Source organism: Pogoniulus pusillus, chromosome 6 (assembly GCF_015220805.1).
Source record: "Pogoniulus pusillus isolate bPogPus1 chromosome 6, bPogPus1.pri, whole genome shotgun sequence".
Taxonomy (NCBI): domain Eukaryota; kingdom Metazoa; phylum Chordata; class Aves; order Piciformes; family Lybiidae; genus Pogoniulus; species Pogoniulus pusillus.
The window spans coordinates 28,847,664-28,864,400 of record NC_087269.1 but is presented as its reverse complement, the minus strand read 5'-3'; the positions used below and the strand labels follow the sequence as shown (position 1 = coordinate 28,864,400).

The following is a 16,737-nucleotide window of genomic DNA, read 5'->3' as shown; positions in this document are numbered from 1 at the left end:
GAGCTCAAAAGGTGATGATAGGAGCTGCCTAGAGTGGCAGGCAGGTAGGTATTGCCAAAATACATCTGCCCAGCACAGCTACCACAGCCTCACCAGCAACACAACCAAGCCTCTCATGTTGCTTAAAGCTTCCTGGGCCTTTGCATTGCTTCTTTGAACACAAGTTTCCCTCCTTCAGACACAGATGGATGATAATGTGGTAATGAAAAATCACAGAATCATAGAATGGTTTGGGTTGGAAGGGGCCTCCAAAAGTCCATCCTGTCCAACCCCCTGCAGTCAGCAGTCATCCTGCACTAGATCAGGTTCCCCAGAGCCCTGTTGAGCTTCACTTTGAATATCTCCAGGGATAGGGCTTCAACTACCTCTCTGAGCAACCTTATGCAGTGTTCCACCACCCTCATAGCAAAAGAACCTGTTCCTAACATCCAATCTATATCTGCTCTTCTCTAGTTTGAAGCCATTGCCCCTTGTCCTATCACGACAGGCTTTTGTGAACAGTCCCTCTGAAGCCTTCTTGCAGCTCCCTTCAGGTACTGGAAAGCTGCTGTTGAGTCTCCCTGGAGCCTTCTCACCTCTAGATCTCCCTTCCAACCCTTAACATTCTGTGATGGGTGGTGTTGATGGCTTCATCTTGCTTATCATGTTCAAGGATGTTGAATAAAGGGCAACAGGCACAAACCTGAACATAAGAAGTTCCATCTAAACATGCTCAGCAAGAGCTAAAGGGTAGGGGACAAGAGGCTGGGGCCAGACTCTTTTCAGTGGTGCCCAGTGACAGGGTAAAGGAAAACAGTTAGAAACTTGGGAGGTTCAATCTGAACAGGAAGAAAAACGACTTTGGTGTGAGGGTGCTGGAACACTGGAGCAGGCTGCCCAGAGGCATGGTGGAGTCTCCTCTGGACAGATTCCAAACCTACCTCGATGTGTTTCTGTGTGACCTTCTCTAGGTGATCCTGCCTTGGCAGGGGTGGGGTTTGACTTGGTAATCTCCACAGGTCCCCTCCAACCCCTACCATTCTGTGACACTGTGAAATTGTCATTTAAGGGCTACAGATTTCCTCTTAATACTTTAGGTATTTAGCTTGGTATCTTAGAATCATAGAATCAAGCAGGTTGGAAGAGACCTCCAAGCCTATTCAGTCCAACCTAGCACCCAGCCCTGTCCAGCCAACTAGACCATGGCACTAAGGGCCTCATCCAGGCTTTGCTTTAACACCTGCAGGGACAACAACTCCACCACCTCCCTGGGCAGCCCATTCCAATGTTCTGCAAACTTGCTAAGGGTGCTCTCAATCTCACTGTCTGAATCACTAATGAAGATATTGAACAGCACTGGTCCCAGCACAAACCACTTGTCCCCCATCTCTGTCTGGACATCTGGACACAAAGGATTTTTAAGTCTAGCAGCCACCTCAGCTCAGAGGAATACTAAATCCCAGAAGGGCCCAAAGCAAGAAGCAAGCCATGGAATGTTGGACTGGATGATCCTGGTGGTCCTTTCTAACCACAGTGATTCCTAGTGACAAGATGCTGTGCTGAGGGATTTGGTTTAGTCAAGGACTTGTCAGTGTGAAACTAAGGATTGGACTGGATGAGCTTGAAGGTCTTTGCCAATCTGAGAAGAAATTCTGTGATTCTATGGAGGTGTCACTCACATTTCTGGTTGTTTGATGCCTCTCTCATAAGCCAGATCTCGGTAGGCCTTGCAGGCCATCAGGATGCTCTCAGTCCCTCCAGATGTCATCTGAAAAAGAAGCAAAGAAGAGAAACAACTCACTTAAATGGATGTTGCCAAAGAGAAAGGCATGCTGCCACGGCCCTTCTGCCCAGGCAGGCTTCAGAGGCAAGAGATGCACAGGGGATAGCTCAGGCTTTGAAGGGCTGCAGAAGCCACTGAAGAGTTTCAGAGAATTTTCAGCTATTCAGCTTAGAAGTACACATTTAGAATCAGAGAATCACACCAGTTGGTAAAGAAGCTTGAAGGTCATCCAGTCCAACCATCTACTAACTTTACTAAGGCTGCTGCTAAACCACAGCCCTCAATACCACACCTCTGCATCTTAGAAACACCTCCAAGGATCGGGATTCAACCACTGCCCTTTGCAGCCTGTTTCAGAACTCCTTCAGTAAAGACCTTTCTTGCAATATTACAACTACCTGAAGGGAGGTTGTAAACAGGTTGGGGTTGGTCTCTTCTCCCAGGCACCTAATGACAGAACAAGAGGACACAGCCTCAAGCTGTGCCAGGGCAGGTTTAGACTGGATGTTAGGAAGAAGTTCTTCACAGAGTGACTGGCATTGGAATAGGCTGCCTGGGGAGGTGGTGGAGTCACCATTCCTGGAGGTGTTTAAAAGGAGGCTGGATGAAGAACTTAGTGCCATGTTTAGCTAATTAGAAGGTGTTAAGTGATAGGTTGAGTCAATGATCTCAAAAGGTCTCTTCCAACCTGGTTAATTCTGTGATAGTCAACCAAAATCTCTCCTGGTGCAACCTGAGGCCATTTCCTCTTGTCCTATCACTTCTGACTAGGGAAAAGAGACCAATCCCCACCTCACTCCAACTTCCTTTCAGCTAGCTGTAGAGAGCCAAAAGGTCTGTTCAGCCTTGTGAAAAGGAGGCTGAGAAGAATCTCAGTTCCCTCAGCTGCTCCTGAAGCCCTGTTCTCCAGAACCTTCACCAGCTTCACTGTCCTTCTCTTGACATAATCCAGCACCTCCCAAAGCTGAACTCAGTACTCAAGGTATGGCTTCACCAGTGCTCAATAGAGGGGAACAAACCCTTTCATGGTCCTGCTTCTCACCCTATTGCTGACCCAAGCTGGGCAGATGTTGACTCAGCTATTTAAAGGGGTAAGAGAACAGATAAGCAAGAATATATTGATAGAATCACAGAATGGCTTAAGTTGGAAGGAACCTCAGGGATCATCTAGTCTGATCCCTTTGCTATGGGCAGGGATGCCTCTCAGTTAGGTTTGGTTGCCCAAGGCCTCATCCAACCTGGCCTTAAATACCTCCAAGGAGGACACATCCACAACCACTCTGGGCAGCCCATTCCAGAGTCTCACCCCCCTCCTACTGAAGAACTTCTTCATAAGATCCAGCCTCAGTCTACTCTCCCTCAGCTCCAAACCATTCCCCCTTGTCCTGTCTCTAGACACCCTTATGAAAAGTCCCTCTGCAGCCTTCTGTAGGCTCCCTTCAGGTATTGGAAGGCAGCTCTAAGGTCCCCCCTAGAGTCTTCTCCAGGCTGAACGACCCCAGCTCCCTCAAGGCCTATCCTCATTGCAGAGGTGCTCCAGCCCTTGGATCATCCTTGTGTCCACCCTCTGGGCTCAGTCCTACAGCTCTGTGTCCTTATTATACTGAGGACACCAGAACTGGATACAGTATTGGAGGCAAGGCCTCACCAGAGTAGAGTAAAAGGGAAGATCCACCTCTGCTGACCTGCTGGCCACACTCCATGCAGCCTGCCCTCAGCTCCCAAGCCTAACATCCAGCAGACTGCTGGGCTGGCAAATATGACTGTGCCCCACACAGCTCCTAGGAGGTCCTGAGCTCTGCATTACCTGGGGTTGCTGATTGGCATTACAGATTAATTATACCACGTACACAGAAACGACAAAGCTGCTTCTGCATCAAGACAGCTCAGCTCCAGCAGAGTTGATTAGGTCTGGAGTAGTGCCACGCAGAGGCAAGGAGCCAGCTGCAGGCTGGCACTGCTTCTGAGCTACAAAACCTTTCCACAACCTAGAGCACTGAAGAGCATAGAACTCTCCCTCACATTCTCTTTGCAGAGGTCAGCTTAGCTCTGGGTCAAAACCAGGTTACAGCTTGCGAGTACTCAAGGGCCAAGAAATTTTACACCAGGAGGAATTTTTGCATTACTCTCCCCAGTAAGCTCTTTGGTACTCAACACAATCCACTTCCAGTGCTGTGCCAGCTCTCTTCACCCTGACCACAGGAGAACAAGGGGGTTTGCATCAGGAGGTGGAAGACAGCAAGAGTGCTGCAGCACCTCTGCAATGAGGATAGGCTGAGGGAGCTGGGGTTGTTCAGCCTAGAAAAGAGAAGACTCTGAGGGGACCTTAGAGCTGCCTTCCCATACCTGAAGGGACCCTACAGGAAGGGACTTTTCATAAGGGTGTCTAGAGACAGGACAAGGGGGAGTGGTTTGAAGCTGAGGGAGAGTAGATTGAGACTGAATCTCAGGAAGAAGTTCTGCAATACAAGTGTGACAAGGGAGGTTCTTCTGCCCCTGTACTCAGCACTGCTCAGGCCACACCTTGAGTGCTGTGTCCAGTTCTGGGCTCCTCAATTCAAGAGAGATGTTGAGATTCTGGAACATGTCCAGAGAAGGGCAAGGAAGCTGGTGAGGGGCCTGGAGCACAGCCCTGTGAGGAGAGGCTGAGGGAGCTGGGGGTGTTTGGCCTGAAGAAGAGAAGGCTCAGGGCTGACCTCATTGCTGTCTGCAGCTCCCTGAAGGGAGGCTGTAGCCAGGTGGGATTGGTCTCTTCTGCCAGGCAAGCAGCAACTGAAGAAGGGGACACAGTCTCAAGTTGTGGTGGGGGAGGTCTAGGCTGGATGTTAGGAGGAAGTTCTTCCCAGAGGGAGTGATTGGCATTTGGTTGGCCCTCCAGGCTGCAATGCCTGAAGAGAACCTACAGGAAGGCTGCAGAGGGGCTTTTCATAAGGGAGTCTAGAGACAGGACAAGGGGGAATGGTTTGGAGCTGAGGGAGAGTAGGTTGAGACTGGATCTCAGGAAGAAGTTCTTCAGTATGATGGTGGTGAGACACTGGAACAGCGTGCCCAGAGTGGTTGTGAATGTCCCCTCTCTGGAGATGTTCAAGGCCAGGCTGGATGAGGCCTTGGGCAATCAAGTTTAATTGAGAAGTGTCTCTTCCCATGGCAGGGGGATTAGAGCAGATGATCTCTGAGGTCCCTTCCAACCTAAGCCATTCTCTGAAGGAACACACACAAGTTGCTCACTCAAGTTTACCACAGCACAGTGCAACTCAAGAGCTGCAGGCAAATAAATCAACCCAATTCTTTAATGGGAGGAAATTCCTCAGGTGGGTGGATTGTCTGCTGCTGGCCAGCCTTTGTGAGTTCTGACATGCAGAGGGCAGGAAAAGTGTGGTCACAAAGCTTCCAGAGCACAACTGTAACCTAATAAAATGGGAAGTTGGTTTTAAAAGCAGCATGCAGAAGCAACTGTGCTGGGTGAGCCATAGCTTGAGGATGGAGGTACCTGGCAGAAGCACACAGAGGCACAGGTGAAAGAGAAGAACTAAAATCTGCTTATTGCCCTTAAGGAAGACTGATTTTGATCTTCAGATCTGCTGACCCAGCTGCACTTTCCCCTTTTAACCTCTTCCCTCAAAACTAAATACATAAATAAATCAAAGCTGCTGCTTCAAGTGTGAGAAGGGGAGATATAGAGTGGAGATATGTGGAGGTGCTGGAAGGTGTCCAGAGAAGGGCAAGGAAGCTGGTGAGGGGCCTGGAGCACAGCCCTGTGAGGAGAGGCTGAGGGAGCTGGGGGTGTTTGGCCTGCAGAGAGGAGGCTCAGGGCTGACCTCATTGCTCACTACAACTCCCTGAAGGGAGGCTGTAGCCAGGTGGGGTTGGTCTCTTCTGCCAGGCAAGCAGCAACAGAGCAAGGGGACACAGCCTCAAGCTGTGGTGGGCGAGGTCTAGGCTGGATGTTAGGAGGAAGTTGTTGGCAGAGTGATTGGCATTGGAATGGGCTGCCCAGGGAGGTGGTGGAGACGCTGTCCCTGGAGGTGTTGAAGCAAAGCCTGGCTGAGGCACTTAGTGCCATGGTCTGGTTGATTGTCCAGGGCTGGGTGCTAGGTTGGACTGGATGAGCTTGGAGGTCTCTTCCAACCTTCTTGATTCTATGATTCTACACCTCTCCTGGCACAATTTCAGGCCATTTCCTATCACTTGACCCTAGGGAGAAGAGACCAACCCCGTGTATATAGTTCAGAGGATAGATGGCTGTGGAAAGGATTGGTGCTCCTGCATGCCAGCAGGGAAAGGATTTCCCAGACAAGTGTCCAGTGGCTCAAACATGACTCATACAGGCCACGAAATGTCACTACTTAAAGAGATGGTAGGTTTGTGGCTGCTTTTTTAATGCCTTTGCCACACTGCAAGACAAGAAATGTTGAGTTGCAAGTCAAAAAAACCTGGATGAGATTGGAGGTCTCTTCCAACCTGGATGATTCTATGATAGAATGGTTTAGGTAGGAAGGGACCTCCAAGATTATCTAGTTCCAACCCCCTGCCACAGGCAAAAAATTCTTTACAGCAAGGGTGGTGACACTGGAACAGGTTGTGGATGCCCCTTCCCTGGAGGTGTTCAGGGCCAGGTTGGATGAGGCCTTGAGTAACCTGGTCTAGCAGAATGTGTCCATGCCCATGCCAGGGGGGTTGGAACTAGAAGACCTTTAAGATCCCTTCCAATCTGAATCATTCCATGAGTCTAGACTCACGCAGCCAGGTTTGCATGCATGACACACAATGATTCCAGTTGGAAGTGACCACCTGCTAGCCTGGGCTCTCCCTTGTGGCTCTTTTTCACAGCCTGACACAGCTGCCAACCTTCCAAATGCAAAGAAGCAGCAGTGAGACCTCGTGACAATGACTCAACATCAAAGTTCAGAGATAAGGAACAAAGTTCACAGTAAAAAAAACAACCACACAAAGCCTGCCACATTCCTTCCTCACCCTGATCCAAGCTGGCAGCAGTTGCCACCACAGGCAGCATGGAAGTGACTGCCCCACCACAGCCAAGGTCTGCTTTTCCAGAGGTTTAAAAGCAGCAGCTGTGGCAGACAAGCTCTAACAGAGCCTCACACTGGAAAAAGAAATGCTTACATTTACTATGGAGCTACTGGATGGCAGCAGGAACACAATGTCCTGAGTGTTTTATGGGTTGTGCTGTCAGCTTTTCAACCCTTCTTATGAAGTTCTCATCTGTGATCTCTGGGGACAAAAGATTAAGCTGGTAGAACATGGATGGCCTTCCTCCTGCTGGGTAGAAGAGGAGTGGGGTTATTGCAGACTTGCCAGGCAGCAATCACTGCTCATGATACTTCAATGAAAACTTGGCTAGGAATGATCTGGGGACCTTGGGTGTTACTGAACACCAGACACTTCATGCCACCAGCCCTTCTCCTTGCTGAGCAAGGAGCTTCTACTCTCATCTAGATAAACTGCTCTTCAAAGAACAGCCTCTGCACAGCCTTATTCCTATTTTGATCTTTCCACCAACATCTTGCCCTTCTACATGACAAGATCCATCCCTGCAGATATTCAAGGTCATGCTCAACAAGGCTCTGGGCAACCTGATCTAGAGGAAGATGTCCCTGCTGACTGCAGGAGTGTTGGACTGGATTCCTTTAGGAGGTCCTTTCCAACCCAAAGCATTCCAGGATTCTATGAAACCTTTATTCATAGAAATAAAGAATGGCTTAAGTTAGAAGGGATCTCAGAGATCATCTGCCCCAATCCCTCCCTGCCATGAGCAGGGACACCTCTCAACTAGACTTGGTTATTCAGGGCCTCATCCAATCTGCCCTTAAACATCTCCAGGGAAAGGACACCCGCAACCACGCTGGGCAGCCTATTCCAGAGTCTCACCACCCTCATATCACACAACTTCTTCCTAAAATCCACTTCAAACCTACTCTCTCTCAGCTAGGGGACACCCACAACCATGCTGGGCAGCCTATTCCAGAGTCTCACCACCCTCACACTGCACAGCTTCTTCCTAAAATCTACTCCAAACCTACTCTCTCTCAGCTTAAAACCATTTCCCCTTGTCCTGGTTTACCACCTGCACGTAAATGCTGAGCCACACTTGAGTTTTGGTAGCTGAGACCCAGCACTTCTCAGCAGCTGGTCACATGCAGGTTGAAGAAAAGCATCCAGGACAGAACCTCCTCCCAAGTTTGGAATGCAGACAACCACACAAGAAGTTCACTCAGGCTACTGAAAATCCTCCCAATAAGTTGAATTTCAGCCAGCTCAGCTTCCTAAATCACGGAATCAAGCAGGTTGGAAGAGACCTCCAAGCTCAGCCACTCCAACCTAGCACCCAGCCTTATCCAGTCAACCAGACCATGGCACTAAGTGCCTCAGCCATGCTTTGCTTCAACACCTCCAGGCACAGCGACTCCACCACCTCCCTGGGCAGCCCATTCCAATGCCAATCACTCTCTCTGACAACAACTTCCTCCTAACATCCAGCCTATACTTCCTCCACCACAACTTGAGACTGTGTCCCCTTCTTCTGTTGCTGCTTGCCTGGCAGAAGAGGCCAACCCCCACCTGGCTACAACATCCCTTCAGGTACTTGTAGGCAGCAATGAGGTCAGCCCTGAGCCTCCTCTTCTCCAGGCTAAACACCACCAGCTCCCTCAGCCTCTCCTCATAGGGTTTGTGTTCCAGGCCCCTCACCAGCCTTGTTGCCCTTCTCTGGACACCCTCCAGTACCTCAACATCTCTCTTGAATTGAGGTGCCCAGAACTGGACACAGCACTCAAGCTGTGGCCTGAGCAGTGCCGAGTACAGGGGAAGAATACATGACCATCAACGTGAGCCTCCATCATGGCATCGTGCCAGAGCAGCTCTGTCTAGAGCAGCTACAACAGCACAAACCCGTTTGGAGCAGGCAGTTTACACCTGCAGAGGGAGTCTGCTCCTTCAACAAGAAGAGGCTTTGTCAGCTCAGCTATCACCAGCAAACTCGTTCTGCTGCAGCCAGGGCTTGAATCATTGTCACAGGACACAACTTCCCCACCGCCCGCGGCATGCCGGCAGCCAGCCAAGGCGCTGTGATTCAGCAGCTGCCAGCGGCTCACACACAGGCAGAAAAGGATTCCAGTCCAAGAGGCTCAAATGATGCCATGGGGAAAAAAGGGGCTGGAAAACAGGCGTGGGTTTCAGCAGCTCTCCAACCCCACACCACTTTCCAAAGCCAGGCAAAGAGTGTGAAAAAAGGCAGGCAAACAGCCATGAGCATTCTTGATTCGTTTTGTGTTTTCAAAACGGGGTGGGAGAGAAGAAAGCACAGGGAAAAAAATATCCCTCCTGCATTCCAAACTCAATATATCCCTTTGGCTGCTCTCTCCATCCAAAACCCAGAGCTCTAGAAGATCAAACTCTATGAGGAGAGGCTGAGGGAGCTGGGGGTGTGCAGCCTGCAGAAGAGGAGGCTCAGGGCTGACCTCATTGCTGTCTACAAGTACCTGAAGGGAGGCTGTAGCCAGGTGGGGTTGGTCTCTTCTCCCAGGCAAGCAGCAGGAGAAAAAGGGGACAGAGTCTCAAGTTGTGGCAGGGGAGATCTAGGCTGGATGTTAGGAGGGAGACGTTGGCAAAGAGAGTGATTGGCATTGGAATGGGCTGCCCAGGGAGGTGCTGGAGTTGCCACCCCTGGAGGTGTTGAAGCAAAGCCTGGCTCAGGCACTTAGTGCCACGGTCTGGTTGACTGGACAGTGCTGGGTGCTAGGTTGGAGTGGCTGAGCTTGGAGGTCTCTTCCAGCCTGCTTGATTCTATGATATTGCTGGTCATCTTGGCCACCTGGACAGATGCTGGCTCATACTCAGCTGGATGTCTTTCAACACACCGAGGCCTTTCTCTGCTGGGTAGCTTTCCAGACACTCTTCCTTAGGCATGAAGCATTCTCTTTTCTCCACAAATTATGTACCTCTTCTTGAATGGAAGGTCTCAGAACTGGATATAATATTCCAGATGTGCCTCACCAGGTAAGAGTAGAGGAGAAGGAGAATCTCTCTTGACCTACTAAAACCACCCCATCTAATCCACCCCAGGATGCCACTGGCCTTGTTGGGCACAAGGGCATGTTGCTGGCCCTGAAGGCTTTGCTTCAACACCTCCAGGCACAGCAACTCCACCACCTCCCTGGGCAGCCCATTCCAATGCCAATCACTCTCTCTGACAACAACTTCCTCCTAACAGCCAGCCTAGACCTCCCCCACCACAACTTGAGACTGTGTCCCCTTGTTCTGTTGCTGCTTGCCTGGCAGAAGAGACCAACCTCACCTGGCTACAGCCTCCCTTCAGGGAGTTGTAGTGAGCAATGAGGTTTGCCCTGAGCCTCCTCTGCTGCAGGACAAACACCCCCAGCTCCCTCAGCCTCTCCTCACAGGGCTGTGCTCCAGGACACTCACCAGCTTCCTTGCCCTTCTCTGGACACCTCCCAGCACCTCAACATCTCTCTTGAATTGAAGAGCCCAGAACTGGACACAGCACTCAAGCTGTGGCCTGAGCAGTGCTGAGTACAGGGGCAGAAGAACCTCCCTTTGTCCTGCTGGCCACACTCTTCCTGAGCCAGCCCAGGATGCCATTGGCTCTCCTGCCCACCTGGGCACACTGCTGCCTCAGCTTCAGCTACTCTCTACCAGCACCCCCAGCTCCCTCTCTGCCTGGCTGCTCTCAGCCACTCTGTCCCCAGCCTGTAGTACTGCTTGGGCTTGTTGTGGCCAAAGTGTAGAACTCTGCACTTGGCCTTGTTCAGTCTCATCCCATTGACCTCTGCCCACCCATCCAGCCTGGCAAAGTCCCTCTGCAGGGCTCTCCTATCCTCCAACAGGATCAATATTCTGGCCAAGGCCAGCAATAGCATGGCCAGCAGGATCAGGACAGGGATTGTTCCCCCGTACTCAGCTGTGGTGAAGCTGCATCTTGCGCACTGGGTTCAGTTTTGTGCCCTCACTGCAAGAAGGACATTGAGGTGCTGGAGCTGGTCCAGAAAAGGGCAGCAAATCAGGTGAAGGGTCTGGAGAACAGGGCTAGTGAGGAGCAGCTGAGGGAACTGGGGGAGTTTAGTCTGGAGAAGAGGAGGCTGAGGGGAGACCTGACTCCCTACAAGTCTCTGAAAGAAGGCTGGAGCCAGGTGGAGGTTGATCTCTTCTCTCAAGTAACAAATGATAGAACAAGTGGAAGTGGCCTCAAGCTGTGCCAGGAGAGATTTAGGTTGGATATTACAAGACATTTTTTCACTGAAAGAGTTCTCAGACCCTGGGAACAGGCTTCCCAGAGTGGTGTTTGAATCCCCATCCCTGGAGATGTTTAAAAGACACAGAGATGTGGTGCTGAAGGATATGGTTTAGCACCAAGGCTCGATAGAGAGTGGTTGGGTTGGATCGGATGATCTTAAAAGGTCCTTTCCAACCAAAGTGATGTTTTTTACTCAAGACTTAAGTTTGCAATTGCTGATTTTTCCTTCCCTCTCCCATCCTGAGCTACAAAACACAAAGAAGAGTTCATAGAGAGGCTGACATCAAACACACAAGTGTCCACTCCCCCCACATAAAGAGTAGTACTAAGAAGGTAGAACCTTGCTATGAAACACTTCTGCTTTCTGGTCAGATGGAGCTCTTCTGGATAGTATGAGGAACTGAAGACCCCCAGAAAAGTCAAAATTGCTCTTAGAAAACCCTGCCTCTCTTTGCCTTCTCACTAACTATAACTTCTCCAGGATTTGAAGGGGGTTACAGGAGAGCTGGAGAGGGGCTTTTAACCACAGCATGGAGTGACAGGAGAAGGGGTGATGGCTTCACACTAGAAGTTGGACCGAGATGAGGCATGAGGAAGGAATTCTTCCCCATGAGGGGTGTGAAGCACTGGCACAGGCTGCACAGATAGGCTTTGGAGTCTTCCAAGCCTGGAAGTGTTGAAAGCCAGCTTGGATGGGGCCTTGAGCAAGCTGGTATGGTATGAGGTGTCTCTGCCTGTGGCAGGTGATTTGGAACTGGATGGCTTTAAGGTTCCTTCCAACCCAAACCATTCTAGGGGTCTATGACAGTGAGTTTCAATGAGGAGGTGTTTAAGGCCAGGCTGGATGAGGCTCTGGACATCCCAGTATGGTGTGGGGTGTTCCTGCCCTAGGCAGGGGTCTTGGAACTGGATGATCCTTGTGGTCCCTTCTGACCCTGTCTGATTCTAACATGCAACTGCCCCTGGGCACTTCAAAGTTGCCTATTCTTCAGGTTCCAAAACACTCTAGAAGTGATGATCCCCCTCCTCAAAGTCGAGGGGAAATCCACCAAGCCAAACCTCATGACCAGGAACACACACACAGATCAGACAAGAACAAACTCCTTCATTCCCCTTCCACGTGCTGATCTTAATTAGTCCTTCCTAATAACTGCAAGAAGGTGATTTAGAATCCCCTAGGAGCCCCAAAAATCACTCTCTCCTGGCTCTTTAATCTTGCCTAACACAATTAAAAGCAAGAACAAAAAGCAGTAATTAGGGAGAAAGAGGAAGCATCCCATGCACTGCTGAAAAATGATGACTTTTACAAGGGCTTAAAAACCTGGGAGCCTCTCTTGGTGCAATTTAAGGCAGGAGTTATGCCTGCACCCCCCAAGGGCACTGTTAGTGGGTTTATGCCTATGTTTAAAGGGAGAATTACAGCCCTTGTGTCTGAGATAAAAGCAGCTCCTGTAAATAATGTGAGCTGCTCTCATCTGCTTTAGCAGAGGCATCTTTGATTTGAGCATTTGTTAAAACACACTGAACACCTTCAAAGGGGAAGCAAAGGATTGCTCTGCAGAGATGCTGCTTGGGAAGATGTCCACATGACACGAGGCAGGGCAGTGCAGGGATTTCCCAGGCTGCTGAAAGCCCTGGGAACAGCACAAATGTGTCAGTGTGCTGCAGTTCCCAGACTGAGCAGAAGAGGATCGGCCTCAAAAACTGCTGGTTTGTCACTTGTCACAGAAATCAGAGCACAGAGGAAGTGAAACTGCCTCACTGAAAAGCACAGGCAGAAGCTTTTGGTGCTTTCCGTGCAGCATAGCCACAGATAACAACATAGGAGGGGTCGGAAGGGACCTCTGGGAATCATCTAGCCCAACCTCTTTGCTAAAGCAGGGGCACCCACAGCAGTCTGCCCAGGATCCCAATGGCCAGACAGGTTTGGAATCTCTCCAGAGAAGGAGACTCCACAACCTCTCTGGGCAGCCTGCTTCAGGGCTGCAGCACCCTCACACCAAAGACGTTTTTCCTCCTGTTCAGATTGAACCTCCCAGGTCTCTGACTGTTTTCCTTTACCCTGTCACTGGGCCCAACTGACAAGAGTCTGGCCCCAGCCTCTTGTCCCCCACCCTTTAGCTCTTGCTGAGCACTGCTCAGGTTCTCTCTGGGGCTGCTCTCCTCCAGGCTCAACAGCCCCAGGGCTCTCAGCCTTTCCTCCTCACAGAGAAGCTCCAGCCCCCCCAGCAGCTTTGTAGTCTTTGTTGGACTCCCTCCAGCAGAGACCTGTCTCTCTTGAACAGGGGAGCCCAGAACTGGAGCCAGTACTACAGATGTGGTCTCCACAGGGCAGGGTAGACAGGGAGAAGAACATCCCTTAGCCTGTTGCCCACACTCTTCATGCACCCCAGGATCACTTTGGCCCTCTTGGACACAAGGGCACGTTGCTGGCTCATGGTGAACTTGCTGTCCACCAGCACTGCCAGGTCCTTCTCTCTACAGCTGCTTTCCAGCAGGTCATCTCCTAAGCTGCACTGGTGCAGGGGGTTATTTCTCTCCTGGTGTAATTGTGAAATGTGCATTGTGATTTGGAAAGGAGAAAATAAGAGAAGCCTTTGAGCCCATCCACTTAGAGAGCAATGTGACCTCTGTATATCCACCCACAGCTCTCCAGCAATGATTAGGCAACTTTGGCCTTTCTGACTGAGAAGTGCCCAGTGGAGGAAGAAAACTCCACTGGAGAGATAAGTTTAGACAAAATAATTACAGAGGTGCAATTAACCTTTCTTTCTCTGGCCAATCTGCTTTTCCCAGTCCTCTCTCTCTGCAGATCTGACAGCTGAAGCAGCTAGACCCTACCTCCACAGCAGGTTGCAAGCTTCTCTATTTCATAGAATCACTAATATTGGAAAACACCTCCAATATGGAGTCCAACCATTCACCCAGCACTGCCAAATTACTTCTAAACCACGTCCCTAAGCACAAGCCTCAAGTTGTGGCAGGGGAGGTCTAGGCTGGATGTGAGGAGGAAGTTGTTGGTAGAGAGAGTGATTGGCATTGGAATGGGCTGCCCAGGGAGGTGCTGGAGTCACTGTGCCTGGAGGTGTTGAAGCAAAGCCTGGCTGAGGCACTTAGTGCCATAGTCTGGTTGATTGGCCAGGGCTGGGTGCTAGGTTGGAGTGGCTGAGCTTGGAGGTCTCTTCCAACCTGGTTGATTCTAGATTCTATAAGATCTCTGAACACTTCCAGGGATGAGGACTCCACCACAGCCCTGGACAGCCTGGTTCAAGGCTTAATCCATCTTTCAGGAAGACATTTTTCCTTACATCCAACCTAAACTTCCCCTGGTCCAACTTGAGGCCAATTCATCACTTGTTAGCTGGGTGAAGAGACTGATCCCCATCTCACTACAGCTCCCTTTCAGGGAGTGGTAGGGTGAGAAGGTCTCCCTTCAGCCTTCTCCTCTCCAGGCTACACACCCCCAGTTCCCTCAGCTGCTCCTCACCAGACCTTTCACCAGCTCCCTTGCTCTTCTCTGGACGTGCTCCAGCACATCAATGTCCTTCTTGGAATGAAGGGCTCAAACCTGAACCCAATATGCAAGGTACAGCCTCACCAGTGCCAAGCACAGGACAATGATCACAATGGTCCTGTTGGCCACACTATTACTGATCTAAGCCAGGATGCAGTTAGCCTTCTTGGCCACCTGGGCACGTGCTGGCTCATACTCAGCTACCTGTCAACCAACAGCCCTGGGTCCTTTTCCATCCAGCCACTCTTCCCTAAGCCTGGAGAACTGCAGGAGGTTGTTTGCATTGCTTCTGTTCAAAGCTTAGCTGCAGCTCTGTGGCACAATCCTCAGAAGGAAGGGGAAGGAAGAGAGAAATGCAGAATTACCCAGAGAAAGCACCCGTGGAGATCTCACGCTGGTTGTAATCACTCTTATTGGCTTGAAGCAACTTTTCATCCCGTTCTGAACTTCTCTTAGGCAATTCTAGGTTTAAATTTCAGTGCAAGAGCACAAAGGGCCAAGGTTGAAGCTTTTACGACACAGGCTTTGCATAACAAAAGCTGAATAAAGGCATCACAGGCTTCAGCCAAGATCTCCAAGCAGATGACAAAAGGGCACAGAGCTATCGAGTGACATCTCAGCTGTTGACAAACAGGAGCATCAACAGCTTTAGACCCAGCCTCTTCCCCACTTCAAGGGTAAATCTCAGCACTGCAAGCCAGAAAGGAGATGAGGTTAAAAGTAACCAAAAAGAGGCAAGTTCCTTCTCTAAAACTGAAGGAACAGTCTTGAGAACACAAGTCAGGTCGCAGTGTGCAACATTCAAAAGCAATCACATTTATGGAACACCTCTCCTGTGAAGACAGGAGGCTCCAGTGAGACCTAAGAGCAGCTTCCAGTACCTGAAGGGGGCTTACAAGAAAGCTGCAGAGGGGCTGTTAACAAAGGCCTGCAGTGATAGGATAAGGGGAAAATGGTTTGAAATCAGAGGAGATTTGAATTGGATGTTGAGAACAAATTCTGCACCATAAGTGTGTAGGAACACTGCAACAGGTTGCCCAGGGAGGTGGTTGAGGGCCCAGCCCTGGAGATATTCAAAGTCAGGCTCAGTAGGACTCTGAGCCACCTGATCAAGTGGAAGATGTCCCTGCTAACTGCAAGGGAGTTTGACTGGGTGACCTATGGAGGTCACTTCCAGTCCATGCTATTCTTTGATTCTTATATTCCCAGACACTGCACAGACCAGTTCCATCTTCAGTCTGGTCCCAAGTACACCTCCACTACCTCCATAACACAATCAAGCCTCCAGACGTCAGATAAAGCCCATTCAAGACCGATTCCACTCAAGCTCTTGTATCAACACTGCCTTCCCATACTGACTGCTCTTCAGCTGTGGCTGGCCTTCTCTCTACCGAGTTAGCTATGATCTCACAGCCAGCATCTGAAAAGTCTCCTCTGGATTCTTCTCCCAGACAGAATGACTTCTTCACAAGGAAGAGGGAGCTGATTCTCCCCCTCTACTCTGCTGATACCTGACTTGGGAGTACTGCGTCCAGCTCTGGGGCCCACAACACAAAGACATGGATCTCTTGAGGCAAGTCCAGAGGAGGCCACAAAGACCATCAGTGGGCTGGAGCACCTCTCCTATGGGGACAGGCTGAAAGGGATAGCCTGGAGAAGGCTCTGGGGGGATCTTAGAGCAGCCTTCCAATACCTGAAGGGGGCTACAAAAAAGCGGGGAGAGACTTCTACAAGGGCTTGTAGTGACAGGATGAGAGGGAATGGACTGAAGCTTGAGGAGGGCAGATTTAGACAGGAGAGTAGGAATAAACTCTTCACAGTGAGGGTGGTGACACTGGAACAGGTTGCCTGGAGAGGCTGTGGATGTCTCCTCCCTGGGGGTGTTCGAGGCCAGGCTGGATGGGGCCTTGGGCAAACAAGCCTAGTTGAGATGCATCCCTGCCCAAGGCAGGAAGGTTGAAGCAGAAGTCCCTTCCAACCTAAGCCATTCCATCAGAAGCCTATTAAGACAGCCTTCCATCTGGACACATGACAGCATGTGCCATGCCTGCTTAACCACCAGCACTTTGAGCTGCTCACTGGTCCCTAGCCAGCAGCTGGCCTTGTCCTCTTCTCAACCTTCTGGCAGGTTCTCAGATTTCAAAGATTAAAAGCAACAGGAGCTACTCCAAGTGACACCACTCTGTTCTC

The 16,737-nt window shown here is 50.4% G+C and overlaps 1 protein-coding gene across 1 annotated transcript in view; it reads right to left on the bottom strand.

Moving 5' to 3' along the window:
- SGPL1 (sphingosine-1-phosphate lyase 1) overlaps window positions 1-16,737 on the bottom strand; it is a 69,528-nt gene that overhangs the window by 13,372 nt on the left and 39,419 nt on the right. Inside the window, exon 7 of the mRNA XM_064145058.1 lies at window positions 1,659-1,747. Coding sequence (XP_064001128.1) covers window positions 1,659-1,747 — 89 coding nt within the window. The remainder of the gene's footprint in view (window positions 1-1,658; window positions 1,748-16,737) is intronic.